General features: G+C 41.2%; 3 protein-coding genes across 3 annotated transcripts; 1 reads left to right on the top strand and 2 right to left on the bottom strand.

Moving 5' to 3' along the window:
* Positions 1 to 434: 434 nt before the first annotated feature.
* Positions 435 to 5135, top strand: LOC144628016 (uncharacterized). The gene is made up of 2 exons (XM_078486069.1): positions 435 to 2608; positions 3821 to 5135. Exons 1-2 carry the CDS (start codon positions 442 to 444, stop codon positions 4783 to 4785), a joined length of 3132 nt encoding a protein of 1043 aa, XP_078342195.1. The 5' UTR covers positions 435 to 441; the 3' UTR covers positions 4786 to 5135.
* Positions 5079 to 5909, bottom strand: LOC144628802 (uncharacterized). Its single transcript, XM_078486916.1, has one exon. The coding sequence runs from the start codon at positions 5907 to 5909 to the stop codon at positions 5079 to 5081; it is 831 nt and encodes a 276-aa protein (XP_078343042.1).
* Positions 5910 to 8251: 2342 nt separating this feature from the next.
* Positions 8252 to 9028, bottom strand: LOC144628801 (uncharacterized). The gene has a single exon (XM_078486915.1). The coding sequence runs from the start codon at positions 9026 to 9028 to the stop codon at positions 8252 to 8254; it is 777 nt and encodes a 258-aa protein (XP_078343041.1).
* Positions 9029 to 13540: the final 4512 nt, after the last annotated feature.

Raw genomic sequence — 13540 nt, 5'->3', positions numbered from 1 at the left:
CTTCAGCTCAAAATCGGAAACCAAAACCAGCCCGCGGAAACGCCTGTCAGCCAAGCAAAGCTGCCAAAGCTTGTAATTACCAAGTTCAACGGGACATACGCCGACTGGCCAAGATTCTGGGGCCAATATTCAGAATCTATCGACAAGACAACTGTGCCGCCTGTTACCAAATTCACGTACCTGCGTGAGTTACTGGACGCCAGAGTAAGAAAAACAGTCGAAGCTTTGCCGCAAACACCCGAAGGTTACAACAGAGCTTTATCAATCCTTAAAGATCGATTTGGAAAAGAGAGCGAAATTGTGAAGGCCTACGTAAAGGAAATTCTTGACCTGCCATACACGCCAGGCGGAAACCCCAAAAGAATTCACGAATTCTACGAAAAGCTTTCCTACAGCGTGCAATCCCTGGAAACACTCAAATCGCTTCATGAAGTTAATGGTATGGTTTCCTTGACGCTCGAGAAACTACCAACAATCAGAGGAGACCTCGTACGAAACGATCCTGACTGGGAAACCTGGGATTTTGTCAAATTTACCGAAGCACTTCGCCAATGGACGCGCCGAAACCCGATGGTCTATTTCAAAACAGAAGATCCACCGCAACACAAGAATTCGAAACGAGACAGCACGTTTCAAACTCAGCAGAAAAGGCCACGCAAGTGTGTTTACTGTCAAGCGGATAACCACAAACCATCAGAATGTGGCAAAATCACCTCACCGGCGGATCGCAAAGAATTTCTGGCCACGAAGAAGCTTTGTTTTAATTGCACTGGCCCTCACAAATCATCGGAATGCCAAAGTACCTCAACATGTCAAACCTGTGGTAAACGGCATCATACTTCAATCTGCGGTTTGTCAAAGGAAGTGAAAACTGAAGGAGTGCTGACAGCTCATCAACCTGAAAACAAAGAAGTCGTCTATCCAATTGTTCTCGTGGAAATCGACGGGATAAAAACACATGCTTTACTTGACACCGGCGCCGGAAGCTCTTACGCCTCGGCTAAACTTATCAATCTTCTCAACAAAAGGCCTAAAGAGACAGCAACTAAAAGGATAGACATGATGCTTGGCTCATCAACCACCAACGTAGAGATTTATTCAGCGACCCTTGGAGCAGTGGACGGAAAATTTGACATGAACATTGAACTCACGAAAGTTCATAAGCCTCAACTCCTGACACTCGATAACCCTAATTATGCGACTCTGCTAAGTAAATACAGCCACCTCAAAGGTGTCAAGATTGAAGACAACGATACAAGACCTCAAATTCCCATACACGTAGTCTTAGGCGCAAGTGAGTACGCCACAATCAAGACAAGTACCGCACAAAGAGTGGGAAAACCTGGACAACCTGTTGCCGAGAAAACACTCCTTGGATGGACTTTAATGTCACCTGGAAGAGAAGACGTCGGTAGTCCTATGCTTCTAACGCAATCAGCTTTAACGGATTATGAGCAACTCTGTGCCTTGGACGTGCTTGGCCTGGCCGACACCCATGAGAACGACCAACAAGCAGTCTACGAAGAGTTCAAAGAACAGCTTGAGAGAAACCCAGCCGGCTGGTATGAAACAAAGCTGCCATGGAAGGGAAACCACCCTACACTGCCGACAAACGAAGCTGGAAGTAAGAGAAGGTTGGATCAACTAATCCGCAAACTGGAGCGAAACGGTCAATACGAAGAGTATGACAGCATAATTCAAGATCAACTACAAGAGGGAATTGTCGAACCAGCACCTGAAACTCCAACTGGAAAAGAGTTCTATGTCCCGCACAAAGGGGTGAATAGAGAAAATGCCGAAAGTACCAAGCTACGAATCGTGTACGACGCCTCAGCAAGAGAGAAAGATAACCAGCCATCCTTGAATGATTGCCTCCACCCAGGGCCCCCGCTCCAGAACCGCCTGTGGGACATCCTAGTGAGATCGAGATTCTACCCAGTACTGCTAACGGGTGACCTTAAGAAAGCCTTTCTTCAAGTTCGCATAAAGAAAGAAGAGAGAGACTCCCTACGCTTCCACTGGAAACCTCCAAACAGTAGCAATACCTCCGTTCTCCGATTCACCCGAGCTCTCTTTGGAATGACTTGCTCGCCCTTCCTCCTCGGTGGAGTTATTAACCAGCATCTCGACACGTGGGAAAGTCAACACCCTAAGCTGATAAAAGAAATTCGCGATGGCTTGTACGTTGACGATCTAATGACTGGTGGGGAGACTGTCCAACTCACTGCAGAAAAGAAAGTCATTACCACAAAAGTATTCAAAGACGCCACATTCACCATTCACAAATGGCACTCAAACGCGCCAGAATTAGAAGCAGACAGTGGCTCACCGTGCGAAGAGTTAACGTACGCCAAACAGCAACTTGGAGGGGCAAAACCGTCGGAAGGAAAGCTGTTAGGCCTCCCTTGGGATAGAGAGCAAGATATCATCAGCGTTATTCTCCAGAGCAGCCAAATCGAAACAACCAAGAGAGGCGTGCTGTCCCACCTAGCGAAGATCTACGATCCTCTAGGACTTGCGTCGCCAGTGACACTTATCGGGAAGCAACTCTATCGTGACATCTGTGACAGCAAGATACCATGGGACACTCAACTCCCAGGGCCCTTACTGAAACGCTGGAAGGATTGGAATGCCACACTCACCGAGAACTTCACAGTCCCACGAGCACTTTCTCCCTATCATCAACCGATTCTGAGCCTCACACTACACGCATTTGGCGACGCTAGTGCGAAGGGTGTCAGTGCTGCAGTTTACGCCGTCGTCCATCAAGATCAAGGACTCACTCTGCAACTCATTTGCGCGAAGTCAAGACTTGCAAAGAAAAACCTGACGATACCAAGACTTGAACTGATCGCAGGTCACATGGCCGTGAACCTGATAACAAATGTGCAAGCAGCCTTAAGTTCCCTACCTCACACAGCTCACTGCTGGCTTGACTCAACTGTGGCGCTCTACTGGATCAAAGGTCAAGGGGAGTATCGACAGTTCGTTTCGAACAGAGTGCACAAGATCCAACAACATGAACAAGTCAAGTGGCATCACGTCCCAACTGAAGACAATCCAGCCGACCTGGGGAGTCGAGGAGGAAATGCGATCAACAACAACCTCTGGAAACACGGTCCAACTTGGCTAAGTGATGCGTCAAACTGGCCACCTGACATAATACTAGAACCTACACCTGAAACCATGGCTGAAGCTAAAGTGAAACGAGAAGTCCTCTCCATCGCCATCCCTAAACGCGATGTTCTAGACCAAGTGCTTAGCAACCACCCACTACCAAGAGTCCTGCGAATCGGAGCGTGGGTGTGGCGGTTTATTCACAATTGCCGAGCGCAGCCAAGAAACCGAAAGAGTGGTCCGATCACAACCGATGAATTGCAACGTCAAGAACTGTGGTGGATCAAGCAAGCTCAACAATCAGCACAGCAGCAAGCCAATTTCCAAGCGGACAAACTGCAACTAAACCTTCAGGAAAACGACCAGCAAGTTTTAGAATGCCGAGGACGCATCATGGGAGAATATCCAATTTATCTGCCAGACAACCATCCCTTCACCGCGAAGTTGGTCTTCAATTCGCACCTATCTACCCTGCATGGAGGGGTTGGTCTCACTATGGCTAAGGTTCGCGAGAAATACTGGGTACCCCGGCTACGACGCCTAGTCAAGAAGCTGAGAGGAAGCTGTCACGGGTGCATAAGATTCCGGGCCAAAGCTTATCAAGCCCCGCCGCCAGGAAATCTACCCACAACCAGAACAGAGGGTTCAAGGCCGTTCCAAGCAATAGGAGTAGATTTCGCTGGACCGATCCGCTACACATCTAAACCCAAAACCGAAAGCAAGGCGTACCTGGCATTGTATGCATGCAGCCTGACCAGAGCTGTCCACCTTGACCTGTTAAAATCCTTGGAAACGTCTGAATTTATTGCGAGCCTCAAGGAATTCGTGGCTCGAAGAGGGCGACCAGAAATTATCTATTCCGACAATGGCTCAACGTTTCAAGCCGCCGAGAAGTGGTTACTGAAAGTTCAACAAGATGAAAGATTCCACGAGTTCCCATCCAATCGGGCCATCAAGTGGCGTTTCAACCTGAGTCGCGCCCCATGGTGGGGAGGTCAATTCGAACGTCTTATTGGCCTCTTCAAAAATGCATTTTACAAGACCATTGGCAACGGGACCCTCCGCTGGTCAGAGCTAGAAGAAGTCGTGCTTGATGTCGAGGTTGCTCTCAACAACCGGCCCTTGAGCTACCTTGAAGAAGACATCCAACTTCCTGTGTTGACCCCAAACTCCATGCTGAACATCAACCCGAGCAACCTTCCTGAATTACAACCCCATCATGTGCAGGATAAGGATCTGCGAAAACGAGCCAAATTCCTTTTGAAGTGCAAAGATGTGATGTGGAAACGATGGACGGCAGAGTACGTCAGAGGCCTTCGAGAAAGCCATCGCCGAGCAGGAGGAGAACAAACGGCCCACCCTAACTCCGGAGATGTTGTCAATATACGAGATGACAACAAAAACCGAAATCATTGGAAACTTGCTGTTGTCACCGACTTAATCAGAGGCAGAGACGGTATCGTGAGAGGAGCCAAACTGAAGACAGGCAGAGACACCCTCGAACGTGCCGTCCAACACCTTTATCCTCTGGAGATACACTGTGCTCCGATGCCACCGACGTCCAGGCTCAACCCAGCCGCCCCTGAGTTCTGTGCGAGGCCTCAAAGAGACGCTGCTGCTGCGGCAGCAGTGCGCATACAAGAAATTACGGAACAGCCTGAACATTGACATTAGACCGTTAAGAAACAACATTGAGAAAGCGAACATTGATTTTAGTTATAATAGATTTATTCGTTTTGTTAGTTGAAGCTTGTGCCCAGTCCGAACGAAACATGTTAGTCCCTTCTCGGAACCTACATGGGGGAGGGTGTCGGGGACTGGGGCATATATTACGTCATCGTGAAATTTGATCACTTTAATTATAAGAGTTTGCGCAACAATTTAGGTGTTAGTCCAGATCGGTATAGCTTCGAGTTAAGACACTGTGAAACCTTTGTGAACTTGTGACCATTATTAAAGCTTTAGAAAATCAACCTTGTGACTTGCCTTGGATACTGCTCCTGCGGCCGGAGAATTCCAGCAAATCTTTTCTTCCATAACTTTGTCGTGGGATCGAAGTACGCATCTCGTCCAAGGTAGCCATAATACTCTGTCAGCCACTTCTCTGGATCGTTTGGACCGTAGCATTCAATTCCTTCAAATATGTACTTTTTCCGCGGGAAAATCCAGTCGTATGCAAAACGCTTGTTCTCGACACCCATTCCACAGCGCGCCCAGTTTATGTGTAAAACGGAAGGGTCGTTGTGTGACTGTCGGTAGGTATACATGTCTGTAAACACGCGCAGGTGATGTTTTGTGACCAGTGGGTTGTGCGAGAAATATTCTAAATAATGCGAGTAGTCGGCTGTATCGATGATTTTAAACTTCTTGGTACCCTTTGTGGCTGGATCGAAAGGTTTGCAGCCGTTTTCATCGCACCATTCTACTCCTGTCACTGGACACGCTGTCTGCCAACTGTAGCCTTCAGGAAGGAGGTGTCTGTTTCTCCACACAGTGTACATATCCTCCTCTAACATGGACAAGTCTGTGTCTGTATCGTGAGGTATAATCTTGCCTTGGTCGCGGTAAATTGCTAACAGCGTTCCATCGGATACGAAATACGGAATTCCCAGCTCCTCCAGCATCTCTACGGCGACTTGGAAACATCGCACGCGGTGAGGTTTTAGCTTTTCATTCAAACGAATGATATCAGACAAGTTTTGCTCGTGTACTTCACCCTTTATTGTGAGCCACTTGTTGTTGTTTTCGTATGTTGTTATGGTCGTTGAAGTATTTTCCGCTACAATTGACATTTTTTAGCTGAACGTTTCTATCGAGCCTCGCGTCTCTATTAATATGGTGATGTGAGTCTGTGCTGTTTTCAACGTCGTTTTGGAACCTCAAGCAGCTGTTTAGTAGACAGTGGATTGGCCGCTAGAGTAGACTGGGTTAAACTACAACAACAACAAGCTTTATTTGCATGACTACATAGGAATTTGGTAGTATTGCAAAAGCTACTTAAATTTAATTACATATTATTTCATTAATTAAGATATCTAGTAAAGTAGAAAATAACATAACATAACAAAAAAATAAAATAAAATAAAAATAAATAAAAATTAAAAAAACTAAAAGAATTACTTACAGTAATTGTTCATTTAACTGTTCGAAGTGGTGATCATTGTAACGAGATTGTCTCTCAATTCAAAGCATGCCGAGATAAATGAAATTAGCTTAATGTTTACGAAGTAGTCAGTGGAATTCATAAGATGCGATAATAGAGTTTCGCGTGGTAGTAGTCATAGTAATGGAAGTTTGGATTAGACTTCCGGTTTCCTCTAGTGTAAGTGGCACGCACCCAATTTTTTTTGACCGAGATGGGGGAATTGGCGCTGCCAATATAATTCAAATGTCTTCATATATTGGTTTGATGGCAGGATTTCTGGGCAAAATTTGGCCGATATTGGGAGTGGTTGGCATGCGGTCTGTCTAATTAAACCAAATAATGAGTTTGGGGCGGGGTGGGGGGAGGGGTAATGATGGGTGTACTAAAGTGTAAGTGGTGAATCAAAACAAAGATCATAATAGCTCCGCGATGACAAAAGCTAGTGTACATTACATTGCTTCGTGCAGTGGTTGAAATAACGTTTTATTTGTTTTTTGTTTGTTTTTATTCAGATTTTTTATGGGCTACAGCTGACTTAATCTAGAACACAAACTCACAATTTATTCAATTTAAACTTCACCCTGGTCAGTATTAGGATACAGTAAAATGCTGGTTGTTACCCTGGGTGTATAAAACGTCGTGAAGTGTTTCAGATGGTGTTACAACCGGGAGATCTTATATCCGGAGAGGCATAGAAAGAACTGTCTCAAAATTAGCTGGCAAGAAACAACATTAAGACTGATGAGGAATATAATAATTACAGTCTGATCTAACGCTTTGATCTGCACTTTGATTGCAAACTTATTCTTTGCTTATTTTTGGTGAAGTACGTACTAGCTTTAATTATTATCGTGTTTAAATAAAGTTTTATCTTACCTTACCTTACCTTACCTAAGGACCTTTACAAGTGTAATATGGAAAAAAAATGGATAGAGGAGGTATTATATTCGCCGTTTTAGTGCGTAAAATTATCCTTATCTCGACATTTTGGAGCTTTTTTATTTTAATGCTTTAATATGTTCTGTGATTTGTGTAACAAATCTCGCGCACCAGCTATGCATCCGATCAGCTGCATTACCAAGACCATAACAACTTTGACACACGCGTCGGTTTTCCCGCGCTTGGCTGTTGCTGTGATTGTTTGCTTCGCTTTCCCATTGGTTCATTGTACTTTTTTATAGTTCGCTGTAATTGGTTGTTGGGATAACTTTGATTTTGGTTTTACAACACTTACAAAACGTTCTTATGAACCTGTTTCTAATTGCGGTAGTTTTTGAAATATCACAGTTTGCCGCCAGAAATACATTTCTTCGCTCACGAAAGAAGATAGTCTTGTTACAATATTATCATAACTTAAGTTCAGACGCATGTGTGTTATTTCAGAGAGCAAACCCCGGCGAGTTAAACTTATTACTCCACAATATCTACGCTTTTAATATTAAAATTCAAACTTGGTTCCGCGTAAGCTCAATGGGAGAAAAACAAACGAAAACACATCGAGTCTAAATGATAAATAATGTATAAATTTCTGTTGCGCGGAATCAAATTTGAAAGTAGCCTTTTCGTACAGTTTAGTGAATTAGATTTTGGATAAGTTTTATTTCACTTAGAGTTTTTGGCCCGGCGAAGGAAAACTTGACAAGTTGTTAGGTGTTGTGTCCACAGCTGATTTGAAAAACTGTAAATGGACGCGGGAGGCATTAATTTTGCAAAGGTAGAGATCCACTAAAATGCAAATAAGATCAGTGGCGTAGAAAAAATGAAAAACCAATTCGCTTATTATTTTGTCAGTGTTTTGTCTTCGTTTCTTACGAACCAAATGCAACCCAGTTTACTTTATGAATTTTCACTGTAACTGAGTTTACCTGTCCATTAAGTTAAGTTTGTTGTTATATATACAGCTTTCAAAAGTAGCATCACGTCCCCTTCACAAATGTCTATTTCTAAATGGCGTTCATGACTTGAAACTTTAACCACTTTTACCGGCTTTCAGTGCACTCTTTTCTTCCATAACTTTGTCGTGGCATCGAAGTATACATCTCGTCCAAGGTAGCCATAATATTCTGTCAGCCATTTCTCTGGATCGTTTGGACCGTAGCATTCAATTCCTTCAAATATGTACTTTTTCCGCGGGAAAATCCAGTCGTATGCAAAACGCTTGTTCTCGACCCCCATTCCGCAGCGCGCCCAGTTTACGTGTAAAATGGAAGGCTCGTTGTGTGACTGTCGATAGGTATACATGTCTGTAAACACGCGCAGGTGATGTTTTGTGACCAGTGGGTTGTGCGAGAAATATTCTAAATAATGCGAGTAGTCGGCTGTATCGATGATTTTAAACTTCTTGGTACCCTTTGTGGCTGGATCGAAAGGTTTGCAGCCGTTTTCATCGCACCATTCTACGCCTGTCACTGGACATGCAGTCTGCCATCTGTAGCCTTCAGGAAGGAGGTGTCTGTTTCTCCACACAGTGAACATATCCTCCTCTAACATGGACAAGTCTGTGTCTGTATCGTGAGGGATAATCTTGCCTTGGTCGCGGTAAATCGCAAGCAGTGTTCCATCGGATACGAAATAAGGAATTCCCAGCTCCTCCAACAGCTCAACGGCGACTTGGAAACATCGCACACGATGAGGTTTTAGCATTTCATTTAAACGAATGATATCAGACAAGTTTTGCTCGTGTACTTCACCCTTAATTGTGAGCCACTTGTTGTTGTTTTCGTACGTTGTTATGGTCGTTGAAGTATTTTCCGCTACAATTGACATCTTTGAGTTGAACGTTTCTCTCGAGCCTCGCGTCTCTATAAATGTGTTTATGTGAGCCTGTGCTGTTTTCAACGTCGTTTTAACTTAAAATTATGCACACCTTTGAACTTCAAGCAGCTGTTTAGTAGACAGTGGATTGGCCGCTATAGTAGACTGGATTAGACTGGATAAACTGGTTTAACACGTTAAAACCGGACAAGTCTATCATGTGATCGTCGACGAACCCCAGCCTGATTGGCGGAAAAACCAGTTTCTGTTAATTTATTTGCTTGGAACGATAAATTAAAAAATCCACTCAAGTAAATCAACGGAGCGAGCTGAACAGTTCAGCCTGCCAATCACAAATCCCAAAGGACGACCAATGCTCCCATTTGATTGGTTAATACTATGAGATCTAATTTTAGCGCGTATTGATTTTCTCGCTCTCCCGCAAAAATTCTGCGGATCGAGTGTGTTCGCTTGGAAGAAATATCGGCTTTAAAACAACGGGAGCGATGGCTTCAGGTGAAGAATTAAGAAAGGTATATTCTTGTCGATTTTGACTTTATATTTTTGTTCTTTGTTTTACTCGTGGGCGTATGTTGTTGAACAAATGTTTACTCAAACTGAAATTATTTGTCGTGTCTAGGTAGTACTGTTGCTGCCTGAACAAGAAATTGAGTCTCTTCGCTCCTTTGTGGATTACAGCGGTGGGGAGATACTGACCATTGGAAAAACTCGAAAGAGACCGAAACTTATTGCCGATGGCGAAGATAATAATGTACAACACGACGATGAAGCTGGTAAATAATTTATAAACATAGCTCAACTTGTATTAATAGTCGCGGTCGACGTTCGCACAGTCATTACATACAGAGGTTGAATGTAATTGAAGCCGGTACCAAAACAAAATAAGTCTATGGTAATAATTTGTGTTAGAATAAGTAGAAAGTACAACGACTTTGCAATTTATCATGGAAGTATTTAGGTATTAAAAGAAATATTTTTTTAGTTTCGAAGTTCAGTTGCTTCATTACATTCAGCACAACTTGAATGCGAGATAAATTTATATTTGCAATTTGAAGCTCGTTGTTCGTTTGAAAAGATGTAAATAATGAAGTAAAGCATATTTTTAAAGTGGAATCGTAAAAAAGTAGTCTTAGGTCCAATAAATAAGGTCAAGTTTATTTCACGAATGTTTTATATTTTCAACATGCATTGGATTATGTAAGCTTCTGTATGGTGGCCCATTAGTGCCATAGTATTTTACGCTGTATTTTAACATTCTTTTCCTTTTTTATATATATTTTTTATTGTTTTATACTTATTTTTTATTTTTTCTAATTTTTTTATTCATTTTTATTCTTTTTTATTTTATTTTTATTTTTTTTTATATATATTTTATTTCACTTTACTTATCTTTTTTCATTTAATATTTATTCATTTTATTTTATTTTATTTATTTTTTTCAAAAAAAAAAAAAAAAAAAAAAACGGCCGTGGCCCACCAGTGCCATAGCAAAAAAAAAAAAAAGTATGCCATGGCCCAGGAGTGCCATAGCCCATGATGCATTGGGAAGGAGTAGTTAAACAACATGGCGGTGCGGATAAGGAACAATACATGGAAAGAAGATGAAGAACTGACGCAGGATTAAGGGCAATACCTGAAACAGGCAGAAAAGAGATGACATTTTTAGCATAGAAAAAGCAGGTGACAGGCCAACACAGAATACTTTGTTCGTGACATTTGTACATTTGCCGTTCTGTATTGGATTTGGTCGGCCAATTTATTTTTGCTTCTCACTTGTTTAGAAAGGGCACTATATGCTGTCAGTTGTATTATAAGGAGGATTTTTTAGTTGAATAGAGTCGTAAGACTGCCGCCCAGCAAATGTGCTGCGGACATGGGACTGCACGGTTTCCCGTTAGTAGATTTTGAGACCTCTGTATTAGTTTCGATTAAGAAGATGTATATTTGCATTCATATTTGCAAGGTATGGTGGCATACACAACATGCAAAAAAGTCAACAAACTTGTGTGCGGTAGCTATATAGATATACAGTAAATCTAACTTTAATCGTTTGGTGCAAGAATGTCACATAACGAACAAGGGAGGTAAAAACATAAACATCGAGCTCAAAGACTTTAATATTAAACGCTCAATCAAATTGATGCAAGAAACATAAATATATATTTCTAAACAACACAGTCATGTTTAATGTCTCTCTAAAACAAGGTCATAGCTTTTTCGAAGTAAAGCTTTGCAGTCTCTGGCTAAAATTACACAAAAGAAATGCCATCAAGTGAAAGGAAGCAACACACTGTGCAAAACTATAAACAGACAAACCTGGCGTTACAAATATAGAATGCAAGTAATCAACATCCTTGTCCTCACAGAGTGAATATTTTGAGAGCTAAAAACATATCTTGTAAATATGAATGAGCCAGATACGACTTACGGGAAACCGTGCAGTCTTATGTCCGCAGCACGTTTGCTGGGTGGCAGTCTTACGACTCTATTTAACTTAAAACTCCTCCTTATAATACAGCTGACAACGTATAGTGCCCTTTCTAAACAAGTGAGAAGCAAAAATAAATTGGCCGACCAAATCCAATACAGAACGGCAAATGTACAAATGTCACGAACAAAGTATTCTGTGTTGGCCTGTCACCTGCTTTTTCTATGCTAAAAATGTCATCTCTTTTCTGCCCGTTTCAGGTATTGCCCTTAATCCTGCGTCAGTTCTTCATCTTCTTTCCATGTATCGTTCCTTATCCGCACCGCCATGTTGTTGTCCTTCCCAATGCATCATGGGCTATGGCACTCCTGGGCTATGGCATATTTTTTTTTTTTTTTTTTTTTTTTGCTATGGCACTGGTGGGCCACAGCCGTTTTTTATTTTTTTTTGAAAAAAATAAATAAAATAAAAAAAATGAATAAAAATTAAATGAAAAAAACGATAAGTAAAGTGAAATAAAATATAAAAAATAAATAAAAATAAAATAAAAAAGAATAAAAAAGAATAAAAAAATTAGAAAAAATAAAAAATAAGTATAAAACAATAAAAAATATATATAAAAAAGGAAAAGAATGTTAAAATACAGCGTAAAATACTATGGCACTAATGGGACACCATACTTCTGTGATGTGTTTGATGAGTTTTATACGATAAGGATAGGTATAAAAATAGCCTGCGCATATAGGAATTACTCCTGTCAGACCTATTACAAAATTTAATGCGTTATATCAAAGGCACATATTTCTGTTGTTGTAGTTTATGGGCTTACTGTTTCTGCCCACAAATATGTTAATTAATTATTATCAAAATAATTTAGTTCAAATTTTATTCAGATATTTACAAAAGTCATATTCAGATAAGCTTATAATTTTTTGAGGAGCTCAATAAATCATATTCTACTTGAAGTCCTCCTTTTCTCGTTTGGTTTGTGAGAAAAACAACTAATAGTACTGGGTCTCCCACAGCAAGGGAGAGTTCACATTACACTTACAGCTTGGGAACACTAAGAGAATTACCAGAAGGAGTCTGTTGTAGTTTTTGTCTGCAGCTGCCCTGCATAACAAGTCAAGACAAGGCTGCTTTTCTTTCTGCCCATGGACTTCCTCGTCCTCAGAATATTTCAAAAAGGTACAAGGATTATAAAGAGTTCTATCGAATGCTTAAAAGGGCTGGGTTGTGAGAAAATCCCCTCTATCTGAATAAAAAGCATGAACTGGGTATTTTCATTGAAGATGTACAGGAGGTTCTTCCCAACTGTGTTGTGTCCGATGTCCGAAAGAGGTGGCCCAATCCACCACATATTCCATATAACGGACATGTGCCATCATCATAAATAAATTACTTATCAGCCTGATTGAGAACCCTCTTAATCACAAAGCTTGACATTAAAAAGTAATATACCACTAGTTAAACATCTAACTAGGTGTGATCAGCTTTTAGTCAGTCATATTATGCTATGGTAGCTAATAAGTTAGGCAAGAGGACTTCTACAGTAAAATTACTCAAAGGATTTTGGAAATTATCATTGGCCCTTTGTCTATTGAATTTGAACTAAAATGAAGTCTCATAGAGGAATATTTATAATTTTGTTTGAAAAAAAAAAATTCCCGGAATTTTATCTCAAAGTGGAGCTTATGGGAATAAAAACTTGTTTAGGGAGGGTGCTCAGATTATGGCTGATAGTGCAATTATCTTATTTCAAATGTAAAAAAGGAACACTTGTCTTTGCCATCACATTCCTATGCAATACATAACATCTTGAAAATTTGAAAGTAATGGCTCTGAAGGGAACTGTAACCCCAAAGGCTTCACCAGTTAAAAGTAAAAAATGTTGCCCAGATGTTGTCCTTAAAAAAATATGTTTTGGGCTTCAGTACTCTGAAGGGTGCCACCCTGTCTGGTCTCTTGATGCTTTGGTACTGTTTTGTTGTGTAGACATCTCTGTCAACATTCTCATTCTGTAAATTAAAGAAAAATACAAAGTGCCAGTATTTCATGTACCATTTAGACCAGAC

The sequence above is a fragment of the Oculina patagonica genome, chromosome 10 (assembly GCF_052425735.1).
Source record: "Oculina patagonica isolate OP01 chromosome 10, crgOcupat, whole genome shotgun sequence".
Taxonomy (NCBI): domain Eukaryota; kingdom Metazoa; phylum Cnidaria; class Anthozoa; order Scleractinia; family Oculinidae; genus Oculina; species Oculina patagonica.
The sequence above is the reverse complement of the archived record's forward strand: the minus strand, read 5'-3'. Positions and strand labels throughout refer to the sequence as shown.